This window comes from Neomonachus schauinslandi, chromosome 10, assembly GCF_002201575.2.
Source record: "Neomonachus schauinslandi chromosome 10, ASM220157v2, whole genome shotgun sequence".
NCBI classification, from domain to species: Eukaryota; Metazoa; Chordata; class Mammalia; order Carnivora; family Phocidae; genus Neomonachus; species Neomonachus schauinslandi.
The window spans coordinates 15,454,580-15,481,633 of record NC_058412.1 but is presented as its reverse complement, the minus strand read 5'-3'; the positions used below and the strand labels follow the sequence as shown (position 1 = coordinate 15,481,633).

At 35.7% G+C, this 27,054-nt stretch overlaps 1 protein-coding gene across 1 annotated transcript in view; it reads left to right on the top strand.

Annotated features, from left to right (window-relative positions):
- The window catches only part of PUM2 (pumilio RNA binding family member 2), a 101,696-nt gene that overhangs the window by 22,964 nt on the left and 51,678 nt on the right, over positions 1 to 27,054 (top strand). Inside the window, 7 exon segments of the mRNA XM_021697569.2 lie at positions 2,185 to 2,253; positions 10,066 to 10,174; positions 12,838 to 13,025; positions 13,574 to 13,743; positions 17,093 to 17,363; positions 17,600 to 17,693; positions 25,269 to 25,394. Coding sequence (XP_021553244.1) covers positions 2,203 to 2,253; positions 10,066 to 10,174; positions 12,838 to 13,025; positions 13,574 to 13,743; positions 17,093 to 17,363; positions 17,600 to 17,693; positions 25,269 to 25,394 — 1,009 coding nt within the window. The 5' untranslated portion in view covers positions 2,185 to 2,202.

Genomic DNA, 27,054 nt, shown 5'->3' with positions numbered 1-27,054 from the left:
ATGGATATCTCATTGTTCAAGTATCATTTGATGAAAAGATTGAAGAGCCTTTTTTTTAAAATAATTTTTTTATTTATTCATTTGAGACAGATACAGAGAGTGAGCGAGCGAGAGCATGAGCAGCAGGGAGAGGCAGAGGGAGAGGGAGAAGCAGACTCACCGCTGAGCAGGGAGCCCGGTGTGGGGCTTGATCCCAGGACCTGGAGCTCATGACCTGAGCTGAAGGCAGATGCTTAACCATCTGAGCCAGCCAGGTGCCCCTGAAGAGCTTTTTTTTTAATAGCTAACTTTCTTAAAGATTTTATTTTTAAGGTCTACACCTAACGTGGGGCTTGAATTTACAACCCTGAGATCAGGCGTTGCGTGCTCTGTAGACTGAGCCAGTCAGGCACCACTTTAATAGCTAAGTTCTGAATACTTATGTACCCAGCACCAATTTAAGTGTTCTGTTATCTAATTCACCTTTTCCAATAAGCCATGTGGCAGCTGCTGTTACCCTCCCATTACCCTCCCCTACCCCCAAAATTGAGAAAAAACAAGTTTAGATTACTTGTCCAGAGTTACAGAACTAGTAAGCTGCCAGAACTATAATTTGAATCCGGTTCTATCCCCTTGTAAGATAGGAGTCAAGGATTAAAATGTAAGAGTTACATGAACAAAGTACAATTGAGGAAGATGACTGATTACACTTTGAAGATTAGATTGTATAATGGGAAGATAGGAGAGGATCGCAATATTTTAGGTAAGAGATGATGGTAGTCTAAACAACCAGACAGCTGGTGGGGCACCTGGATGGCACAGTCGGTTAAGCATCCAACTCTTGATTTTGGCTCAGGTCATGATCTCAGGGTGGTGAGATCAAGCCTTATGCCGGGCTGCACACCTGGGCGTGGAATCTGCTTCAGATTCTCTCTCTCCCCCTCTGCCCCCCCCCCAAACAAAACAAAAAATCACACAACAACCAGACAGATGGAAAATGGTTAGATGTTAAGTGAGGTAGGAGGTTGATATTAGTGACTGGATATTGATGTAAGAAAGGAAAGAATGAAGTTATAAGTGGGGAAGAAAGAAGAGTAAAGTTGGAATTTTGCCCAGGGAATGGGAAGGAGATAATTGGAAATTTTTAAGAGGAGAGAAATTTGGCTCATAAATAGAAATGTTAGAGCCAGTGTCCTAAGCATATATATGGTTTTGAAAGCAATGAGAGTGGATGAGATTACATAGGATAAAGGGTAGAGAGGAGACTATCATGAATAGAGTACTAAGGAACTCTAACATTTACAATGGAGTTGAGACAAATTGAAGTCTGTGAAGAAGCCTGAGAAAAAGCAGAGACACACAGGAAAGTAGAAAAGAATTTTAAGAGACAAAGTAGCAACAAAGAATAGTATTATAGGAAGGGAAGAGTGCTTTGTAATGTCACATGCTATGGAGTTTTAAAGAGAGTTTTAAAGGGGGAAATGATAGGGTTATATTGTAAGGCCCCGAAGCAGGAAGGCTAAATTTGTAGTAGCTTCAGTGTTGAGTGTTGAGTGATTTTTTTTTTTTCAACAGTACTTAACATTAGAAGGCAGAGGGCCTCTGACTCAAGAACACATTGTCAAGTGAATGATAAACTATTTAAACAGTTAGAAATGGAAAGATAAAATACTCTTTAGTTTTAGTTGAAGAAGGGAAAGGAGCTACTCTTAAGGAAATTTCAATATTGCTCTCACAGCTGATTAATTTTTATGTTTCTTTGAGGTTGAACTGGATCACCACTTAAATATTTTCAGTGACTTTTTATCATTGATATAAGATCTACAAATAATGAAATGCTGAAAAGTTTTGAAAAATGTTGAAGTAAAACAGTAATTTTGTAATTGGAGCTATAACAAAAAAAACAGACTATATTTTAGTATTTGAGCTTGCTTCCTTTATTCTTTACTTTCCATCTGTTTTGCTCAACTAGTAGGGGTTTCTCTTGGCACACATAATAGCCCAAGAACCTTTGACCCCAGGGTTTTAATTTTCATTTTAATGTAGATTGCTATTATTTGCTCTATTTAGGAAAATCTGTCTTCATAGAGAAATCGATTTTTGCCCATCTCAGCTCATGCTAATAGCAGTAATAGCAATATAATATAAAAATATTTGATGCAGTCTGTTTAAATTTTACTGATTTTTGTTTTTGTTATTCAACAGGTTTGATCTGTGGATGAAATGAATCATGATTTTCAAGCTCTTGCATTAGAATCTCGGGGAATGGGAGAGGTAAGTATTTATGAATACTAAGAATGTATACCTCACTTTGATTATTTGAGCCATCGAGACTCATTTTTTTAACCATAAATATTCTTGAAAATAATGGTTATGTCTTCCACATGATGTGGGTTTTTTAAATCTTGGATTATACAATTCTGTATTGTGGTGATTTCAGCTTTTTTTTTTAACCCCTAGCAGTAATTTTTAGTGAGATTGTGTCTAGTTGATTTGATTGACTTGGTTTAGAAATTAATGTTTTATATTTTGGTAATGAACCACAATTACTTTGCTCTGAAGAGCCTTTCTTTATCCTTGTCCTGCTGTTTTATATATGTATGATGTTTGCTTTAGTCACACTTAATTGTTCACTATTCTCTCTTCCAAAAATCTCTCCTTGTTTACTGTTTGCTTAATTAACTTCTAATCCTATACAAGACTGTACTGAGAAATGAGAGTCTTACTATTGTCCCATTGCTATCTGTAGTAGAATTAATTACTTCCTCTTCTGACTTCTCATAGATCTTTATACATATTTTTATTATATTACTTTGTTACAGTTTGTTTTATTAATTAGTCTCCTCTGTAGATTGTTAGCTTTGAATGACTGACACACAGTGAGCACTCTGAATTTTTTAATAGATTTTATCAGTCCTGTTAATATATGATTTTCATTGGGGTATCCCATTTAACGGACCATAACATAATTTAAGGCATCAAAATGCTGTTTTCCATATTCCTAAAGAATATTTAGAAAACTTTAATTGCTTATAAAAACCCTTGTGGTCACATCTTTATTTTGTCATGTTCTATAGTACTAACATAGTGTGGACTTTGCTAATAGAACATAACAGTGAACAGACATAAGATGTGTAATTAACTGCTTGCTCCTGGAGATTATTTTACTTTGGTAGATTAGAGACCTTCATGAGACTCACTCCATCCAATGCTGTGTGCTCTTCAGATGCAGAAAAAGAGTCCAGTCACTCCTCTGGGCCACAAGAGGGCACCCTGCAGCTAGCTAACCCTTCCCTTCTCCAGAACAGCGTTTTCCAAAGAGTTTGTCATTTTCAGAGGACTGATTTAAGGGTGAGTTAAGGTGCTTAAAGTGTTGCCAAAGTAAACTTGTTAGTCTAGTGCATAAGGTAAAATTCTAGTCCCTCAGAAAGATTTGAAAGGGGGAATAATTTTTTAGTCAAACAACAACAAAAAACTATAGAGCTTCACTGCAGTACAGTGGCTGCTGAGGCATTATTTACACTATGGGCAAATAAAAAGAAGCAGTTGAAAAGGGCTTTTGTTTTGTTCACTGCTACTTAGTCTTTAAAAAGCAGAATAACCTATCTTGAAAGCAGGTTTGAACAGTGTTTCAGCCTAGTCTCTGACAAACTTGATTTTTAAGAGCAAGTAAAGTCACACCATTAACTTAATTCTCTTAGACCTCCCCAGCACTTTGCTTCCTAGATCTACATTGTACATATATTTACTGATTGGCTTATTTTCTCCCTCCATTTCCAAATAGTGGTTGATAAATGCAAAAGACATCTTTGCAGTTAAAAAAATGTCATGATCAGAAATAGTTGGAAGAGTTTGGTTAGTTACTTGAGGGTGGAGGAAGTACACTTGATGTTTTTGGAAAAGAGACAAGCTGGGTTGGAACAGTATGTTGATCTAAACTTAAATCTAGGCTTTCTTAATGGAAATTTCAGATATGCAGAGTACAAGTAGCTAGGGTATAGACTGCCTGCTTTTTTGGGCAGATAGCAGTAGGTCAGTGCTTCTGTGACCTTCATTCAGTAGAAATGTATTTTTAAATAAGCTGTTACTTACTAATTAAGTATTTTTTCTTAACAGTTTACCAACTAATTCTGTTACCTCTAGGAGATAGATAAGAAACCTACTCAGGTTTCTGTCTCTGGGTTCTCTCTCCCACAAGCCTTTCTATCTTTCCTCATCTCACAGGCAGCAGGGAACCTTCTGGGATTTCCTTCTTTGCCTGTCTCTCTCTCACCAGTCTTCTCCTCCTTTCCTGACAGGTGAGGTGTTTTGTTTTTGTTTTATCCCAGAATCCATTCATTTTAATAAATTAAAAGTAGCCCTGAGTTTCTGGCTCTTCCGTTTTCTAAAATTGCTTGTTTATTTTTTTAATGTGACATCCTTTTTTAATGGATTGCCCTATTCTTGACTTTTTCTTCAAAAATAAAGTTTTCTTATGTCTTAAGTTGTTATAGATCTCTAATGTAGAAAGCACTGCATTACATACAGGACTGTTTTCAAATGTACTGGGTTTTATAGATCATGGTATTCTGTGCTGACCCATCATCAGAAGGGCAGTCTTTTCTATTTGGTCATCCAGAAATGGGAACAGATCTGTATTCATCCATTCATAAACTCATTCTTTCCATATTTTTTTCCATAGCATGTTTTTGTCAAAAGACTTCCTGATTTGTATTATATCATATCGCTTAAAAAGAGCAAAGCTCATTCATAGGAGGTTGGACTCAGTTTCATTAGTATAGTGTTTTAAAACTACACTGCAGGGGCACCTGGGTGGCTCGGTCGTTGTCTGCCTTCGGTTCAGGTCATGATCCCAGGAGCCTGGGATCCGGCTCCCTGCTCGGCGGGGAGCCTGCTTCTCCCTCTCCCTTGGCCTGCTGCTCCCCCTATTTGTGCTCTCTCTCTCTCTGTCAAATAAATAAATAACATCTTAAAAAATAAAACTACACTGCAGAGGCACATACCTGTTGTTTTATACACACACTGTATGTTCCTGTTTATTTTTTAAATAGGGGGAAAGAGGCCCCTGCCTGAAATTCTTTAGGAAACCCAGAATTTAACTTTAAGTCACTGAATTAATGTGTCTTTTGGGGGGGGAGTATTCATAGCTTAGTATGATAAATAATGCCCCCTCGTTTCTTACACAATAATATTTAAAGAAAATTATGTGCTGAGATCCCAGGTGGTGTGGTGAAGTGGAATACTGGATAGGGGAGTAAGGAGACTTCTGTTTTCTCTGATCTATCACTAGTGCTATGACCTCAAGTAAGACTGACTTCTTTGGAGACGATAATAAGAATAACCTTTTGTATGAATTACACATATCTCAAATGTTCTAGCTTTGATCTGATCTGTTAGGGATAACTAGAATGGAAACCAGCTACTTGAAGATAGATCATAGTTTTGTCTACATAAATCTTTGTCTTAACAATTCTACCTTAAAGTTTATCCACAGTAATGAATACCCACATTATATAGGCAGAATATCATGATAATATCATTAAAGTTTACTATATCTAGTGGTATTCTAATACTGGGAATTTTCAGAAGTACTGATGAATTAGACTGTGATTGAAAAGAACCATCTTCTATGGTAGTTAAGTGTAAAGAGAATGAACGTTAAAATTATAGAGATTGATGGGTTCAGATCCTAATGCAGCCATTTACTGGCCATATGTGTAACCTTGGTTCTGTTTCCTTATGCAGAATGGGATTGTATTAGGCATCTGTTCTTTGTTTCATGATTCTCCTACAATACTCAAATGGACTTGAAAAAGAAGGCAAATAGCTATAGACAAGATTTTTATAATGAATAATGTCATAGTTCTTAGCCAGTTAAATGTTGCTGGTCAGTATGTTACTTATGTTTTTTTTTTTTTTTTTAAAGATTTTATTTATTTATTTGAGAGAGAGAATGAGATAGAGCATGAGAGGGGGGAGGGTCAGAGGGAGAAGCAGACTCCCCACTGAGCAGGGAGCCCGATGCGGGACTCGATCCCAGCACTCCAGGATCATGACCCGAGCCGAAGGCAGTCGCTTAACCAACTGAGCCACCCAGGCGCCCCTTACTTATGTTTTATAATATTAGAAGATTCCTATTTTTTGTAGTAAAGATACCTAATATTTATGTGTCTGCAGTGTACTAGATACTGTTCTAGGCCGTTTACTTACACTATTTCATTCTAGCCTCATAGATACTCTACGACAGTTGCTTTATTATCCTTACAGATGAGGAAACTGAAGCTCAGAATGGTTAACTGGCCTAAGATCATATATGGTAGTGATGGAATGGTATAAACTCATGAATGCCTTGACTGTTTACAATACTGCTTCCTATTGGAAGTGATGACATCTAATGTTTTCTGTTAAAGGATATTAGGAATGGAGAAGATTTGAAAAAATAAAGAAGTGTTGATCTCTTTTCTTTTTTTTTTAAGATTTTATTTATTTATTTGAGAGAGAGAATGAGAGAGAAAGCACATGAGAGGGGGGAGGGTCAGAGGCAGAAGCAGGCTCCCTGCCGAGCAGGGAGCCCGATGCGGGACTCGATCCCGGGACTCCAGGATCATGACCTGAGCCGAAGGCAGTCGCTTAACCAACTGAGCCACCCAGGCGCCCTTGATCTCTTTTCTTAACAGAAGAGATTAAAGTCTGGAAAAGCACTAATCTGGGGTTATAGGGAATTACCTTGTGTTTTTTGTTCTCAACACATTTAGTTATTAGCATCTATGCCTCTCTTTTCTGAACTTCCATAGATAGTCATCTTACATCCTAATTTGCCCAGACAGTCCAGATACATATCTCTTGTCGTGGCATAATTATTAATAGCACCCCCTTCCTCAAAAGTGTCCCAAGTTTGGATGTTTTATGAACACCTTAATTTAAAACACTGTATTGTAGACATAAAGCTTTTCAGATTCTTTTGATTTTGGGGATTATGTTAATTTGGTTGGTTATATGATTTTATGTAATAATTTGTATTAAATCAGGTGTACCTCTAAATTCTAGTAGGAATTTATTATGTATTTTTGAGGCAGTATGCTAGGTTGTTGACTGATTTCTTTGATGATGGAGAGGGAAAGCCATAAATTAGCTTCTTGAAAGAAAGAACTAATAAAATGGTGGACAATTGGGGGATGAATTTGTATGTTCACCCAGTCATTTCTCAGTTGGAAGGACAAAGGTGCAGGTTGACAAATACTGAATTGCTTGACCTTGGTTTAAAGCTTTTGTGAATTACGGAACTAATATGAAGTGGTAGTGGATCATATATTTTACAGATCTTTAAGATCTGTTAGCCCTTGTTTTCTGTAATATTCTTCCCCATTTCTACTACAGTAAAAGAGTCTCCAGGGGCAAATCTCTGCTGCTGTTACAACCAGTGTACTGCCTAAATCTTTTTTGTTTGTTTGTTTCTGTTCTATCCTGAATTATTGCCTTCCCCTATATTTAGTTCATTTTAATTTAATTTATTCTTGGTCACAAACTAGTAGTTTCTGAAAGTATTTGGAATCAGTGTCTAAACTGTCACAAAAAGTTGTTTCTAGAATGTACAGGTCTTTGTCAGTAGAAGTGTTAATTTTATTAACTACTAAATTGTTTTCCTGTGCATGATAACTTATAAATGTTTGCAAAATGAAAAGATATTCATAGTATAGTGCTTGGCAGAAAGTAGGCACATTGCATAAGTGCTTAACATTAGATTTTTTTTCCCCTAGTTGTACAATTTGTATTTTAAAGCAGTGATATATGAGCTTCTCTACTAAAACACTACATAGAACTTTTATCACAAAGACTTTGGAACGGTTTCCTCAAAGAGTTTCTATTATTTCTGCTACCTTAGAAGATTAGTTTTAAGCCACTTCTGTATCTATGATGACTGCTTCTATTAAGTTGTTAAAATTTTATTCTCAATTCCTTATTTGTTACTATTACTTTGATACTGAATCTTTTTTCATGATGTGTGGGGTAAAAACTTTTTATTTTCTCAGGAGCCATTTTTTTAATGGTATTTTGAAGGATTAAGTTGGGTTTTACTATGAATGAATGTTCAGTTATTTATATCAAGCACAGTGTTTTAGTGTTAATCAGCTTTACATTTTGTACATGAACCTTTTATGGTGAGATTTAAAAAAAACAAAGGAACAGAGGTTGCATTTGGCTGGGATCTTTATTAGAGCAGATTATTGTTTAAAACGTCTGTGCACAAATCATTTGCAGCCCAGCCCAGTTCCTAACATGGAGAAACTTTTCTTTTTAAACTAGCGGAAGTTAGTTTCCTTTAAAATTAAATATATATAGTCCCGCATCGGGCTCCTTGCTCGGCAGGGAGCCTGCTTCTCCCTCTGACCCTCCCCCCTCTCATGTCCTCTCTCTCTCTCTCTCATTCTGTCTCAAATAAATAAATAAAATCTTTAAAAAAAAAAAATTTAAATATATATAGTTTAGCAAAAAATCTGTAGATTAGGAACATGCCCAAATTGAACTTTTCCCCCTGCCATCAAAGCTGCTTCTGGTTTTTTGTTTGGTCAGTAATACTACATTTACCTTATTACCCAAATTTAAAAATTTTATCAATCTCCTCCCCGTTTGTAATCATATCCTACTGACTCTCCTAAATATCTCTCAAACCATTTTATTTTTCAATTCTTTCTGTTAGTGCCTTATTCCAGTTCTTACCATCTTGGCCCTGTTCTGCTAAACTGATTTCTTTGTCTGTAGTCTAGGAATATCCATTATTCTTATAGCTTACAACTTGAGTTGTTTTCTGAAACACAGTATCACTCTTAACAACCTCTGTGGATTCCCTTTACTTCAAAGTAATGTGCAGTTTTACTTTAACTTGTCGTTAAGGTTCCTGAGGATCTGACCTAGAAAGCTTTCCCAGCATCAGCTTTGACATTCCCTCATCTGTTCATCATCTCATACCTTGTTGTACACACAATGCAATTTACTAGGTTGTGCCTTTGTTCATGATTTACTTTATCTTCCTCGCCTTCCACTCACACTTTCACACCCAACACAGTTTTATTTCTCAGATCCAATTCAGGTTTTACTGAGTTTGTTTTATTACATTTAGTTTGTATGTTTGTGAGCTCTCTGAAAATAAGGTTACCATGTCCCTAAGGAGGCAAACAGGTAATTTAGTGTGATAAGTATAGTGTTAGAAGTATATACAGGTTTAATTATGACCACTGAAAGACTGGGTACCTAATTATGGGCTGAGAGGGAGGAGATCTGAGGAATGCTTATTTAAAATGCTAAATGCATGCCTCAGGAAACCAATCTATTGTTTGCAAACAAACATATCCCCAGTCCATCTTCTCTGAGTATCAGGGAAGGTAGAGAGGAGAGGCTAGGATGAGTGATAAAGTATCATTAGGAATTAGCCAAATGTACATTTTGAATAATCAGTGAATCATTGTATCAACACAATTTTTACGTGCTCTGTGTGTCACATATATGGTAGATAGAGCATGGGGCTTTTAGATTATTTCAGAAGTATTTGAGGTTCCTTTCTGTGTGTCTTCCACCATCCACAGGTTCCTGATTTGGAATTGATAGATTGCTAGCACTCCAGACCTAGGAAGAAGTTATGAAGTAAAAGTGAAGATGTATTTTCTATCATGGAAGCTATGGCATAGGAGGTGATCCAAGGGCAGTAAAGGAGAGGAAGTAAAGGAGAGGTTTTCACTTTTTGTATAGATGTTTTTATTACCTATATTAAGAAATTTAGTAGGTTTTTTGAAAAAATTTATAAAGAAAGTCACATGATGGTAAAACCATTTCAAACATGTAGAAAAGTCAGAAGTGGACTTTGACTAGTGTTCAGGGTTAGAATTACTGGAGCCAGTACCCAAACATTAAGTGGGGAGTTATTTTATTATTAATAAGACAAAAATAGAAAATAGTTATCTCTGAATTTTCCTTAGTATTGAAAACTCACTTGTACATATTGGTGGTAAGTTCTCTTTCACCCACATGGAATTAGAATAAATTTGCAATTAGAGTGAAACTTAAATTAATATTTTTTTCCCTCCCAAATAGCTTTTGCCTACCAAAAAGTTTTGGGAACCTGATGATTCAACAAAAGATGGACAAAAAGGCATATTTCTTGGGGATGATGAATGGAGAGAGACTGCATGGGGAACTTCTCGTAAGTTATTGGTGTTAATGTGTGAGAATATGAGTTTACTTGAATTTGTTGAAACCCTGCCTACCCCCAGACAGACAGTATTTGGAGCAAATTTCTGATGACTTTGTTGAAAATTTTATAAGTCATTATAATGTACATTTTTAATGTAAATTAACCCTTATCTAATAATAATAATTAGAAGTCTTTGTCACAGTAAAATATTACTGGATGATAATTAATCAAATTAACTTTAAATTTTGAGTGTAAATTACCCGGGTGTTTCTTTATTCTCCCTTTGCCCCCCCCCCCATGCTTTTTCTCTCTGTCGCAAAAATAAATAAAATCTTTAAAATAAAATTACTTGTGCTTGAAAGTAGACATGTTTTAATTTTTGTTTTGAAGGTTGAGTGCTTAATTACTTTATTTACCAGAACCAAATATTTTTTAAAGCATTCTGAAGCAAAACATCTTGAGCACAACATGGTAATGAGAGATTATTTTCAAGATGGATGGTTGGGAAATATTTTTGGTATGTTATATTTGGAGGACAACTTGTACAGGCAATAAAATATTTAAGCAACATTATATATTTCTTTTTAGTGTCAAGTTTGTATTTTTAATTTCTTGTGCCACTTCCTCTTGCAACTTAACTTTTTTTAGCTGTATGGATAAAATTTTGAAGATGAATATTAGTCTTTACCCAGAGATAGGAGGAAATTAGAAATGAATGAAAAAATTAGAAGTTATTTTGTTTATAGAACATTTATTGAATGCCAAGTATGTTACAAATACGAGTAAGATATTCCTTGTTCTAGAGGAATTGTTTTAAAGAAGAGTCTTTCCGTGACTGCAGGAGACTTTATCATATAGTTAGTTTCTCTAACTGAATTTAAGGATTTTGTTTGACAGAGACACAGAGAGGGAACACAAGCAGGGGGAGGGGGAGAGGGAGAAGCAGGCTTCCCGCTGAGCAGGGAGCCTGATGCGGGGCTCGATCCCAGGACCCTGGGATCATGACCTGAGCCACCCAGGCGCCCCTCTAACTGAAGTTCTCTTTCTCACCCTCACGTTCATCTATTTTTTGCTGACTTTAACTCTTTACCCTTCGTATCACTTTAGGATTCACTCTAAGACTGGGAAGGATTAATGCTCCTCCTTTCTGTTTCCATAGTATCCTGGATCATTTTTACTGATGCACTTTTACTCTATTATGATTGCCTTAGGGCAGGGACTGTGTTGTTTGTTCTTGGACTCCCCATACATAGCACAATGCCCAGCATACAAGAGACCATAAACCAACATTTGTTTGAACTATGTTAATGAATGGGTGAATGAGTGAATGAAAAATATAATGACTAATCTCTTGTGGATAAAGGTACTGCAATGAAATGTTTTAATATGCTTTAACAAAAGTAGTAGTCATTTAAAAACGTAAGAGTTCATGAAGTGATGGCCGAGTACTACCGTGATAGTTCAGCCTGTTAAGGGACCGGACCTAATATTGAGTATCCTGTGTGATAACAAATGAACCAGAGGTAGCTTATTGGTGCCTTAAAAAAACAATATTTGAATGTTGCCTCAAATGTTTTATTATATTTGTATCCCATTTGTTCTCTAATCTTAAATATTGCTTTTTTTCTTTTTGTCATAAAAATGTGTAGAAAAGTTATTCACACCAGTTGAATAATTTTTTGTTAAAAATAAATGGAAAACTAGGAAGGGACATTTATTTATTTATTTAGATTTTATTTATTTGACAGAGAGTGCACACAAGTGGGGGGAGCTGCAGGCAGAGGGAGAGGGAGAAGCAGGCTCCCCGTCAATCAGGGGGCCCGATGTGGGGCTGGATCCCAGGACCCTGGGATCGTGACCTGAGCCGAAGGCAGACGCTTAACGACTGAGCTACCCAGATGCCCCTAGAAGGGACTTTTAAAAATAATCTTTAGGTGACAGTTTTTACACCAAGAGTAGAAAATTCTGTGATATTAACTGATATTTTCCAAACGTATTTGTTTGTGTTTGTAGTGGTACAGCCATGTGTTCTGAATCTGCCCAGTATATAACTATGAGCTTGAGATGTGCCTCTGCCAGTTTAGGCGCTCTTTTTATTCTTCTAGGTTTCTATTTTGTTTTTTTTAAAGATTTTTTATTTTATTTTATTTATTTATTTTTTTTATTTATTCATGAGAGACAGAGAGAGACAGAGGCAGAGGGAGAAGCAGGCTCCCCGCAGAGCAGGGAGCCCGATGCGGGACTCGATCCCAGGACCCTGGGATCATGACCTGAGCCGAAGGCAGACGCTTAACCGACTGAGCCACCCAGGCATCCCTAGGTTTCTATTTTGAATTATTATGAATCATGAAGAAAGCTTTAATATTTTAACAAGATGCTTCTAGGTAGCAGAGCCTTCAGGTTAATGTTTCTGTCTCCGTTGACCTTTCTGGTTTGACTGTTCTTCATATCGACTTTTACTTTTTTTTGTTAACCAAATGGCTCTGTCTGTATTCCCAAGAAATGTGCCCAGGCCAGTGAGTTTCAAGAGTATGAAAGCTTTTTATTAAGATTATAATAACATTCAAAATAAAACAGTATGCCGATTTTTTTTTTACTTTATTAATTTATATAAATACATTTTGGTTAGTTTAAAAGTACAAATGTGTAATTGTGTTCTTCCTTCCAAACAGACCATTCAATGTCCCAGCCTATTATGGTACAGAGAAGATCTGGACAGGGTTTTCATGGAAACAGTGAAGTAAATGCAATACTGTCTCCGCGATCAGAAAGTGGAGGCCTTGGTGTGAGCATGGTAGAATATGTATTAAGTTCTTCTCCTGCTGATAAATTGGATTCTCGATTTAGGAAGGGAACTTTTGTAAGTATTTTGAATAAAGAAATATTTAATAATTAATGGTTATTTGGTTATCTTTAAATCCATTTATTTTTTTGGCTCTTCCAGAGCTCAAGGAAATCTTGCAGTTATTGGAGCTCTGGTTTTCTTCTCTTGGCCACTTCTTGAAATACATGAAATAGTAGAACCAATGGGAATATAACCTTAGCCATGTTACAAAAACCAAGCCATATTAATTATGAAACATAATTTGCAAGATTACAGTTGCTTATTCGTGGTAGTGTTTGATGTGAAAGTAAAAATTATCTGCATTAAGTAGAATTTTAATTTCGTCTGTGGTGTTAATGCTTTTCCAGCACCGCTATAGTTAAGGTTGCCTTAGCCCTTCTGTTATAAATCACTGTTTTGTGCTCAATTTTTTGGCCTTTGATAAATTAGTTGATTACAAAATTAAAATAAGGTACAATGCTTTTATTGTTTACGTGCACTATAGCGTAGTTTTAGGTCACCTTATGGTGCCTTTTTTTGTGTTCTATTAAATATTCAGAATCAAACAGATTCTTTTTCCTCAGGGCACTAGAGATGCTGAAACAGATGGACCTGAGAAAGGAGATCAAAAAGGCAAGGCTTCTCCATTTGAGGAGGACCAAAACAGAGATCTTAAACAAGGAGATGATGATGATTCTAAAATAAATGGCAGAGGTTTGCCAAATGGAATGGATGCCGATTGCAAAGATTTTAAGTAAGATTTTAACTTTCTCAAGAAGAAAAGCATATCTCTTTAGGGATAATTACTACTAGTTGATGTGATTGATTTAGACATTTTCCAATTTTGGTTTATTTTATTTCCCTTTGTACCTTGTGTTAATCCAGAAGATTTAATTTTTTTTCCTAAGGAGTATTAGTTGATTGTGAACCATTTTTTTTTTTTTTTTAAATAATTCTTCAAAGTAGTCTCTAAAACAGTGCATTCCATTAAAGGAGTAATGTTAGAAGTTGCTGTTACCTTTCTGCTCATATGGTAGTCTAAATTTTAACTTTTTCCTCCCTGCTAATATTTAGTGAATTTTAGGTTTAATCTGGTTTTTCTTGGCAAACTCCTTTCGGGGTTGCTCTTGAGCACCTTTCTGTGGAGTTTCCTCTTCCTTCTACCCCTGTATTGTATCCCCCCCCAAATCTAACTCTTAATCTTGGAAATGAGGAAACATAATTAGCTTGAAAGCTGTGACCTTTCTTCTTTAGTATATATGAATTTATGGTAATACTTAATATTCCTGAAATTATTCCTGAAGTAGGGAACATATTAGAGACTTCAAAAAGTTAACTTTAAGCTTAGAATTCTTTAAGTTGTAACTTTTTAGTTGTCTCTTTATGGTAATTAAATAAGTATTTTCTTCTAGCTTTGATCTCAGATTAGGCAGTGTGCATTTACCTAGATATTAGGGATTTGTTTCTTCATCCTGAATTCCTATACTTTATACTTCATTAGTCAGATGTTTTGGGGCTTATACCTGAAAATGAGCTGTTTCTTTAAGATCTTGTGAATCATGAAATCTCAGTTAACTGAGTATAACCATATGTATGGGTGGTATGCTTTTACATTTATTGCCTTTAATTATCAAAAGCAGAGTAAAATGCTTCTTAAAACAGTGCCATTTGTATCTGTTCTAAGTGCAAAAAAGCATCCAAAACCAGTAAACCTCTTTGATAAGAAATAAATTTAATGCTTTTCAATTTGTTTTAGAACCTTATCCTGATTTTACTTTTCTGCAATTATGTAATCTGAGTTTTAGTCAAGGGCATGTATTTAAAACTGAGTTGATTATGAGCCCTTCAGAGTATGCATTTATAATTGAAGTGTTAATACACCATTAACTATAGCAAGAAAATAGCACCACTTAATAGCGCAGTGCCTTTTTTCTCTTATATTCTCTAATTATTGCTGTATTAGAGTTGTTTGTATGAAAGGCTATGCTTCTTCATATTATGAACTTTTACATTTTTTAGCATTCTAATTTTATTCCATTAAGTTTGGGGTATACATTTTAAATTGTTTATGAAATATTTTAGATACAGTATTATACTTCATAGTGTAAAAATGTTTCAGACTAATAGCTGTGGCCATATGGTCACTATGCTAGCATATCACTAATATGTACATTAATTGATACAGCATCAGTATATAATCACTGGAGTGTAGAACTGAAAGGAAGGGAAGAACTATAGCAGGCTTCATTTTAAAAGGCTAATTTTATTTATTTTTTAAAAGATTTATTTGACAGAGAGAGACACAGTGAGAGAGGGAACACAAGCAGGGGAGCGGGAGAGGGAGAAGCAGGGAGCCCGATGCGGGGCTCGATCCCAGGACCCTGGGATCATGACCTGAGCTGAAGGCAGATGCTTAGCGACTGAGTCACCCAGGCGCCCCTAAAAGGCTAATTTTAAAGAAGATCCTTTCAGGTTTTTTTTTCTTTCCATATATATTCTGAATGAAAAACCTTTGAATATTCACATGAAAAATTAGGTATGGTTAAAGGGGAAAGGACGTAGAAATTTCTTGTAAATATTGCAAGGATAGTGGTTGATTTTTAAATAAAATGTAAGTTCACCTAAATATGTGGAAACCGATTCTTTTTTTTTTTTTTTTTTTTAAGATTTTATTTATTTATTTGACAGAGAGAGACACAGCGAGAGAGGGAACACAAGCAGGGGGAGTAGGAGAGGGAAAAGCAGGCTTCCTGCCAAGCAGGGAGCCCGATGCGGGGCTCGATCCCAGGATCCTGGGATCATGACCTGAGCTGAAGGCAGACGCTTAACGACTGAGCCACCCAGGTGCCCCGTGGAAACCGATTCTTACAATTAAGTAATTTTATTAAGTAATTACTTTGTAAAATGCTCTGTACATGTTTGCAAATTTATCTTGATGTGAAGCTCCTGAACTTGGGTGCAGAGTTACATAGGTGTTAACAACTGGCACTGAAAACCAGGTAATATAGTTACTGTCATTTACTTAATGTACTTACGTTTGCATATACTGTGAACTCATGTTCCTCAGAACAAACTTATTTCTTGTGAGGGAAAAGATCTTGCATAAAATATTTTTGTAGAAGAAAAGACACTGTAAATGAGGATAGATTATGTCTAGATATAGAGTAAAAATAAGGTTTAGACCATGAAGGATGTTGATAAAAAGAGAAGAGTCGATGCTCAATAAATTTTTTGAAAAAATTAAGGAGGCTTGTTAGTAGAGGAAGTTGATGTTTTATATGACATATACTTTTTATTGATGGGCATACTTAATTATTGGTAAATATGTTACAAATTTCCATTTCTTTTTGATGATTTTAACTGAAACAATTTTGTGTGATAAAGATGGTTTTTGGAGAGCTGTCATAAAGGCTTTTCACACTTCATTTTTTGTCCTTACTTGAAACAATAAACACAAGAAGGTTATGTCTTCATTCTCCTTTAAGAAACTGAGGCCTGGAAGATGAAATGATTTGCTCAAAATTGTATTTAAAGACAGTCCGGAGTCGGCCTTTGTCTTAGTTCATGTCGTTTTCCATTGTATCTCACATTTTACACTCTGAAGTCATGAAGGCCATCCTTTATGGCCAATCCCCCCCCCCTCCCCTGCCGAACCATTATTAAGCAAGATATGGCAAAATTCTGTGCTGGTAGACAAGACCAGGAGTATGGTAGGTGGGTTTTGGTTTTGAGTCTTCCCATGTTTGTCACTTGATAGTCTGCTATTCATACACCATTCATTTTTTCTGTGATTTGAGAAAAATTTCGGGTAGTCTAAGCCCTAAATTGTGATATTGGCTAATTTTCTTATCTGTAAAATTGAGTTAAATCTTGATGCTATTCAAATTAGAGAGAATGATCATTAGTAATATGAAAAAAACAAAACCATGTCAGTTCTTAAGAAGAAGTTAGAAAAAAAAATGATGGAGTGGTTAGTGACCTGGGGTGCCTGATTTGCCCTCTGTATTTTACAACCTTTGTTTTTCATTATTTTCCTACTTTCCCATTCCAACTGTGACTGACTTACTACTTTTACTCATAAAGTCTTTGTTTTCTTTATACAGTCGTACTCCTGGAAGTCGTCAGTCTTCTCCAACTGAAGTAGTTGAGCGCCTGGGCCCCAATACTAATCCCCCAGAAGGATTGGGGCCTCTTCCTAATCCTACAGCTAATAAACCACTTGTTGAAGAATTTTCAAATCCTGAAACTCAGAATCTGGATGCCATGGAACAAGTTGGTCTGGATTCCTTACAGTTTGACTATCCTGGTAATCAGGTACCCATGGACTCTTCAGGAGCTACTGTAGGCCTTTTTGATTACAATTCCCAGCAGCAGGTAAAGCATGAAGTTCCTTTAATGAAGCTCCTCTTAACTATGTACTGGTGTAGCCTGAAGTACTATGAGGCATTGACATGAATAACAGGAGTGTTGTTAAATACTTAATGTTTTATAAATAAAATGTTTTTATAGTTGAGAAAGTGATTAAGTGTTTAAATACACTGTTCACAGCTTTTTAAATAGAAATGAAATGCTTTGAGACTAATCTTTGTATTAAATGTTTTCTCTAATAGCTCTTTCAGAGGACTAATGCACTAACAGTTCAGCAGTTAACTGCAGCTCAACAGCAGCAATATGCATTAGCTGCAGCGCAGCAGCCACATATAGGTGAGTCTTTGTAAGTTACCATTTTGATGAGACTTAGAAAATCTTGGGTTAGTGTTTATTGGAATGCTTTGTTTTTCTTATACTGAATGGTGTTATTTCGTTATGTTTTAAAACATCTCATTGAAATCAAAGAGTAATTACATGGCAAGAGTAAAGATTTAACTAGGGAAGAACTGTTTCTGATTATTGTATCCTAATCAAGGATATTTAATGAAAATAAAAATCTATAACTTGATGAAAGCTGGAGGCACATAAGTTTTTTTCTGTGTCAAGTTGAGAGTCAAACACTTGGAAATTTGGAAATTCAAATGTATGTTATATCTCTTATCAATCACAATGTTTACTTAAAAAAATTAGATTTCCAAGAAAATTCCTTAAAATATTTTCTTCTTTACTTCATTATTTGGTCCTTGACTTTTAGCCTTTAATGCGAATTATTATAATTACACATTTGTTACTGCTAAAGCATTGGTACGTGTTATCCATGTTGGGGTTTTATGTTTGCTTTTTAACTTTTTAATTTGAAATAATTATAGAGTCACATGGAGTTGCAAGGAGAGTACAGAGAGGTTCCCCACCCAGCTTTCCCTATATAGCTACATCTTATATAATTACAGTACAGTACCAAAATCAGGAATATGAAATTGGTAAATGTATATATATGTGTTACATCACTTTATCACATGTGTAGATTTATGTAACCATTTTTATGCCTGATTTTAGCTGACCTTAATTTATTAACTGGTTTGAAAAGGTATGAATATTCCCCACTTCATAACCTATGGAAGCAGGCTTGGGAGGGGGTGATATACTAAGTTGATTCTCTTCCCTTACCTTAGTACTGTTCTGTGTCAATCCAAGAAGGTCTCCTACATCCCAGATTTTATTTTTGGTTTTAATCAAAGGTGACCATGCATTTCTAGATGGCTTCTAATAGCAGTATGCGTTCTTTGCCACCAGCTTCCTTTATCCTTATATTTAGTCGTTCTTATTAGAAATGTAGTGATTCCTGGGGTACCTGGGTGGTTTAGTCGGTTAAGCATCTGATTCTTGATTTCAGCTCAGGTCATGATGTCAGGGTCATGAGATTGAGCCTCCTGTATGGCTCCACACTCAGCGCTGAGTCGGCTTAGGGTTCTCTCTCGCCCTGCTTGTGCGCGCATGTGTGCGCGTGCGCACACTCTCTCTCTCCCCCAAATGAATAAATAAAATTTTAAAAAAAGAAAAGAAATGTAGCGATTCCTGTCTACTCACAGACTAGTATAACCCTTTTTTATTTCTTGAAGGCTCTAAGGTATGTTTTAGTATGTGACATTTTGAAGTTTTAAATTTTCTCCTCTTATTTGCTTTTTTAATATGAACTTTAGAATTTGCTTATTTATTTACTTCCAGAAGATTGGGTTTAAATTTTAAATTAACTTTGGGAAAATCTACATCTTTATGACCTTAAGTATTCTAACCAGGACATTGTGTATCTTTACATTTGTTCAAGTTTGCTTTTGTATTGTTTATCAGTGCTTTAAAGTTTTTCTCATGTAAGTTTGCATATTCCTTGATAAATTTGTTCTTAGGTATTTTATCTTTTGCTATCAATGTAAGTGGCCTCCTATCTTTTATTAAATCTTTAGATATCTGTGAAAGCTCTTGATTAGCAAATACTAAAATTTCTGAGTATATATTCTAATTGAACCATAATTGTGTTCACGGAATAAAAAAAGTGCGTATAATCTCTTAACAAGCTCTTTCGATTTGCTAATGTTTTATTTAGAATGTCTGCATCAATAATATGTACATGAAATTAGTCCTTAAGTTTGTGTGTTTCCTTGCATTTTTGTCAGATTTTGGAATATGATCACTTCATAAAAACAATTTAGAACTATCCCCCCTTTTAATACCTTAAAGAGTATTTCAGGTAACATTGGACTTATGTCATCTTTTAAAACTTGGCAGAACTTCTTTGTGAAGCCATCTAGGAAACCATGCACATAAATTTGAAAACCTGAATAAAAATGGAAATATTTCTAAGCATAATTTACCAAAATTGACTCCACCTTTTAATCTTTGTTCCATAGTTAAATATATTCATTGTTGACCATCATTCTTATTATCCAAGTTTGCCTAGTCATCTCTTGGCTGGCTGAAAGCCCATTTTAGAACAGCATTGTACAATAGAAATATAATATGTGCCACATAGATTTTTAAATTCTTTGATAGCCACATTTTTGAAAAGTTAAAAGAAATAGGTGAAATTAAATTGAATATATTATTTAACCCATTACATCCAAAAATGTCATTTTAAATGTGACCAATATAAAACTTACTAATGAGAAATTTAAATTTTTTTCTTCATATGAAGCTTTTCAAATCAGGTATGCATTTTTCCACTTTGAGCAGATGCTCAGTAGCTGTATGTGGTTGTAACTATCGTAATAGTGTGGCTCTAGAAGATTCTTCTAGAATGGGGATTGACAAACTTTTTAAAGGCCCAGATAGTAAATACTGTAATTTTTGCAACCCGTATGATTTCAGTCACAACTAGTCAACTCTGCTGTTACAGCACAGAAGAACCTTGAGTGACATATGACTGAGTATGGCCGTATTCCTATAAAATTTTACTGTGGATACTGTAATTTGAATATCATTATAATTTTTATGTGTTGCAAATTATTATTATTTTCAACTGTTAAAAAATGTTAAAATTGTTCTTAGTTTATATAAAAATAAGTAGCAACCTGGACTTGGCTCATGGACAGGGCCAGAAAGAGATAATAGATACAGTAAGGGAGAGAAAGAGAAAAGAAAAAGGATTGTTTAGGTGGTTGGGAAATTTTTGTACTTTAGGAAATTGAGAGATAAGCCATAGGAGTAAATTAGAAATGAATCTATAGTATAGTCTGCAGAGGGCTATAAGAGGGGCAAACCAATAGAGGGCCTACACGCTACCAGGATTGGAGTTTGAGTCATGCTAACCATGTGTGGTAAGAGCACCCAGGTCACAAATAGAAATAAGACTTGGTTTGGAGACTTAACTTTATGATATGTAGTTGGCAGTCTTGATATCACCTTATGGACAGGTGAGTGTAAGAGCTTCTCACAGATAGTATCGCAAACAAAATTCACAGTGTAAACAAGAAAGATCAGCCAGAAAGCAGTCAGTTGTGTAACAAAGAGTAGAATTTACACCCAAGATGTAGAAATAAGAGAACCTTAAAGTTTCAGAAAGAACTTTTAAAAGTTGACTCACAACCTTAGGAGATAAAGGACTTAAGCCATCAAAGATCAGCGGTCTTAAAACAACAAAATGATGTGAAAACCGACCACTTCAGAATCTTGTAAGTAAAAAGACCTAGGTGGGCTTCATTATTGAGTAGTTGTCACCTAGGATGAAATGAACTGGAGAAGAAAACTTAAGAGATCTCCAAGAACACTTAACCCATAGTAATCAGTACTTGGCAGAGAGGAGAGAAATTAGAAGCTAAGGAGTGGAGTCGGTAGTAACTAAAGATATGCAAGGCATAGAAGACTATAACTTTTCCTGACATCTCAGATAAATGTGGACACATACATTTTGGAGAAAACTCAACATTATAAAGATGTCACTTCACCTAAGTTAATTTGTGGATTTAATGTATTCTTGGTTGGAATCCCAGTAAGATTTTTTTAGAACTTGAAAGTTTTTGATGTTTGTCTTAGAAAAGTAAAACGAGAAAATTAATGGAAAACTAAAGTGGAAAGAGGGAGACCTACTCAACCATATTTCAAAAGTTACCATTTTCAATGATTAAAACTGTTGTACTGACTTTGGCATATACAAGTAGATAGTAGACACGAATGCTTTGCAATAGATGGGCACATGTGTCTGTTTAGTGTGCAATGGTGGGAAAAGATTTTAATTTTAATTGACATCTCAAATAAATGATAAAAGAGTGTATGTGGAAAATAGCTTGGAGATAATTGGGTTCTCTTCCTGATAGATGAAAAATTTAAACGAGAGGGGAGCCTGGATGCCTCAGCAGGTTAAGCATCTGCCTTCGGTTTAGGTCATGATCTTGGAGTGCTGCTCAGTGGGGAGTCTGCTTGTCCGTCTCCCTCTGCCCCTCCCCACCCCACTTGTGCGCTCGCTCTCTCACATAAATAAAAATTATTTATGTGAGAGGGAGACAGACACAGCGAGAGAGGGAACACAAGCAGGGGGAGTGGGAGAGGGAGAAGCAGGCTTCCCGCGGAGCAGGGAGCCCGATGCGGGGCTCGATCCCAGGACCCTGGGATCATGACCTGAGCCAAAGGCAGATGCTTAACGACTGAGCCACCCAGGCACCCCTAAATAAAATGTTCATGAGAAAATTTTTTTGTTTTAATCTCTGGTTCTTTATCTATCAAAGAGACATAACTTTATCTTTCTCATTTAATTTTTTTTTAATAGATTTATTTATTTGCGAGAGAGAGAATGAGAGAGAGCATGAGAGGGAGGAGGGTCAGAGAGAGAAGCAGACTCCCCGCTGAGCAGGGAGCCCGATGCGGGACTCGATCCCGGGACTCCAGGATCTCATATGACCCTGAGCTGAAGGCAGTCGCCCAACCAACTGAGCCACCCAGGCGCCCTCTCATTTAAATTTTTTTAAACATTTTATTTATTTATTTATTTGAGAGAGTGAGAGCCAGAGAGATCATAGAGGGAGAGGGAGAAGCAAACTTGCCTTTGAGCAGAGAGTCTGATGCGGGACTCGATCCCAGGACCCCGAGATCATGACCTGAGCCGAAGGCAGACACTTAACTGGCTGAACCACCCAGGCGCCCCAAACAAAAAAAATGTCTTAATGCTTTATTTTACGTCTCAGATTGACAACTGTTTAAAAAGTTTGGTAATGTCCTATTTTGGCAGGAGTCTGAGTGGCATTCTCATATGTTCCTGATGAGAATATAAATTGGTACAGCTTTCCTGGAGAATAATATGGAAATGCTGAACAAGAATTGATATATATTTTCCCATTTATGTGAATGTTTATAAAGATACAATGATAATGCAGAACCCCTTTGTACTTAAAGAATAATAGGAGCACTGTTATTTATAACAAAATGTAGTGAGCCATGTGAATATATAGCAGTAATAGACTGATTAAATCACATTCCTTCTATACATTAGAAAGAATGACTTGATAGATTGTTTTGTTTTGTTTTAAGATTTTATTTATTTATTCATGAGAGACACAGAGAGAGGCAGAGGGAGAAGCAGACTTGGGAGCCCGATGTGGGACTCAATCCCAGGACCCTGGGATCATGACCTGAGCCGAAGGCAGACAGTTAGCCATCTGAGCCACCCAGGCGCCCTAGATTATCTTTTGACATAGAAAGGGATCTATGGTTAATTGGCAAGTGAGAAAAAGCATATTAAAGTATCATCATAGCCTACAGTATAAAATGTGTGTGTGTGTTCATTTAAAAATGTAAAAGGATGTATATTTCTACTTGTGTGCATGTATAAACAGATACAAACATATTTGTATGTATATATGTGCAAACATAAATATGCATATATGTAAATACACAAGCATATTGTTTGATGCCTAGTATGTCTAGTATGTTGTAAATATTTCTTCAATGACTCGTGAGCTCTTTAAAACATGCAAGAAACATTTTTTTCAACAGAAGGTTCAATATGTATCCATTAGGTCAAACTAATTCCTTGTTTTTCAAATATCTGAAACTTCCTATCTGCTTTATAACATAAATGTGGAGAAAGCTGTGTTAAAATTATTTCTAAAATTGAAAAATTTAGAAGGATATAAACCAATGGTCAGTAAAGAGTACCTGAGGACTTTGGCTTTACATTTTATATGCTCTAATAGTATTTGAGATTTTAAAAGCAGTCTTTTTAACGACTGAGCCACCCAGGCGCCCTAAAAGCAGTCTTTTTAAATCCTATAATATGGAATATAAAAAAATTACATCTTAGCTTTGAGATTTTGTACTGGTATGACTGGATATGAATACCACTGCATCCTTTGTTTTCTCCTGTGATAAAGATAATTTGTGGTAGAGGAACCAGAAGGAAATCTTGAAACCTTTGCCCTCAGGTATAGTTAAGGATGCAACTCTGAGCAAATGATTTTTTAAATAGTGCGGGGATTTTATTGAACCCTCTTAATTCTTCCTCTATTAAAAGCATATTTTTCAAATGGCTTTTTTGTGCCTGTGCATGAGATCAGTGTTATGGGTTATGGCCACTATATTTAGAAATTAAATAGATTTATAGACATTAATATAAAAAAGAAAAATTAGGTAAAAAATAGGTTATGTTGGAACTTTATAAAGATAATTTTTTTTGAGATTTGTGGCATGTATATGTGTATATGGACACTAGGTCGATGTGAAATACATTTCATATTATGGGTCAGTCAAAACATTTAAAAACTGCTATAATACAGAATGAAGTTTCTGAATCTCAATTTTTAAGACAAGTGCTCCTTTTGGATACTTTTTAAAAGTTACTTATGTCCACTTTTATACTCCTATTCCCCCTTCTTAATCATCTTATTTTTTTTTAAAGATTTTATTTTTAAGTAATCTCTACACCCAACATGGGGTTCAAACTCACAACCCCAGTATCAGGAGTCATATGTTCTACCACCTGAGTCTGCTAGGCACCCCATTAATTATCTTTTAAATTGAACCTTTTTGAGCTCTTTTAACTTTAAACACACTCCTTTTGTTATTTCCTCACCTTCAACTTGTCTCCATTATTTTCCAGAAGAGACAGCTTTAGCAGTTAGTACTTTATGGTAAATGGTATACACAGTGATTCCTTGAAACCAGCAGTCGTCTTGTCTCTCTTAATAAATACTGCAAATGAATATTTTAAAATCTTTTGTAGCCTTTGCTAAGTTCACGTTGGCATACATTAGATGCAGAAGTGGCCTTAAAGTCACCATACTACTTAAAGCCCTTCATTTTTCTTCTATTGCTTTTGGGGGGTAAAGTCCAAACTACTTAACCCAGGAAGATCTTTATGGGTCTTCCTTCTGATTATAACTGGTTTTGTCTTGTCTTGCCCTTTAGTCCCGCTTCATCCTACCCACTCCTTCTGAAGCTTAAGTACCCCTTCTCTCTATGTCCATAGCACTTACTGTACTATATTCTAATTGCCAATTTGCTTGTTTTTCTCATTAGATGGATTGATTTGTGAGGGCAGAGCATATCTGTCTTCCTCACTGGAATCCCCTAGCTCATAGTATAGCTTAATAAAGATGAATGAAAAACTACCGTTGAACAATAGTAGTTCTAGCTCTCAACATTTATCATGTGCCTGTTGTGCTAGTTCTATATAGTCATTTCATAATCAGGATCATGTAATTCTCACAAAAATCCTCTTAAGACGTGGATAGACACCTGTTTCAAAAATGAAGAATCTTAGAGTCAGGTTGTGTTACATGCCCAAGGTCACTCATTTAATCAGAATTTGAACCATTATACACAGTCTCTTCCCTCACTCCAAATTTAGTGTAGAAATGATTTTACCTAATGAAGAAACTCATACTTTACATTTTCACTCATTATTTCCTCCCTTTTTAAATACAGCTGGTGTATTCTCAGCAGGCCTTGCTCCAGCTGCATTTGTGCCAAATCCATATATTATTAGTGCTGCTCCTCCAGGGACTGATCCATACACTGCAGCAGGATTGGCTGCAGCAGCAACATTAGCAGGTAACTTACTCTTCATCCTTGTTGCTTATTATGGATTTAGTTTTAATTCTGGTATAAGTTTATTTTTGTCTATTTGGGCAATTTGAAGTTCTAGGAAAATGAAACATTTATCTAAAATGAACTGAAGTTTCCAGAGAGTTAGTTTCCTACTTTTCCTGTTGTAATGCTTGGGAAAAGCCTAAGCCTGGTAACTCTTTCCTCATATACACAGTTGATTTATATTTCAATTTTGTAGTTTCAGAAATCTTACATTGTCAACCACAAATCTTCCTTTTTGTGACCGTTTCTGTTGCCCACAGAAACAATGCAAAGTCAAGTCACTTCTCATAAAATAAACTGGGGGTAGGTGCTATAAATACCCATGTCAGGGAAAGTGTGAGGTAAGGAGCTTCAGCAATCTTGAGAGAATGAGTATCTAGAAAGTAATTTATTTAACAGTATTAAAATGTGTAAGCCAACTGAGGGGCAAAATGGAGGGATGGAGTTGGAAAGAACTTAACTGTCAAAAACCTGAAGCTACCACTCAAAATCTGAAATGAAAGCCAAAACTATACAATGTTACATGTTAGTGGTATCGCAATAAAGCTGGGAAAAAAATGTTTTTAAACCCAAAACTATATTTATTGCTTATTTAAGTAAGGAGAGTTGTGTGCTGGTCAGGTACTATCCTGTTGAGCAAAGCAATTTGTTGATCTTCTGTGGGGTTATGAGGAAGTTATTTTAGGCTGAGTTGGGTATAGAGACGAATGAGTCTTAGGTATGGGTTATTATGTTGGTCACAGAGGCAGAAACAGGGTGATATCAGCCACAGATGTATGTTCACTGGAGTGAGCCTGGCAGTTGAATTTCATTAACTCTAGACTACCATGATTTTTTTTACTTTGTTTACTGATATGAATTGTCAGTAAGTGCCACTTCTGCGAGTTGTTATCATGACCATAGAACAGTTAGTCTTTTCCTAAGAGTTTGGGACTTTTTTTTATACTCAAGACTTTAAGAAGTGAAAAAATAAATGTTAGTTTCAAGTTCTTGTTTAATAGCTTGCTTAGCAGACTGAAACTAACCTGTCATATTCAGTAGTGTTTGGTATAGATCTGCATGTGATTCCATAAAGAAGGGATGAACTGTCTTGGTGCCATTTAACTGGATGTTAGTATGTAAAGTTCTGGTGTATCGTACACTCTGTGGAATCAAAAGAAGCCCCTTTAAGAAATTGTTAGTTTTGAGAGTAAGTAGGCATTCTGGACTTAGGCTTTATGAGACCAGTGCTACCTAGTAAAATACAGTGTGAGCCAGATAATGTAATTTAAATTTTTCTAGTAGCTACATTATAAAATAAGTAAAAAACATGAAATTAATTTCAGTGTTTGATTTAGCCAAAATACCTAAAATATCATTTTAATATAATTTTAAGTTACTAATAGATGTTTTACACACACACACACACACACCCATGCAAAGTCTTCAAAATCTTGTGTATATCATACTTATAGCACATCTCAGTTGGGCTATCCAATTTTTTAAGTCTTGAGTAGCCACAAGTGGCTTCTGGCTACTGTTTTGGGCAGACACGTTCTAGGTAGATGTCTCACTCTTGTTTTGATAATGTATTCTTCCTTCATAAATCCTGTTAATAGTTCTCATTGTAGAAATAGATTTT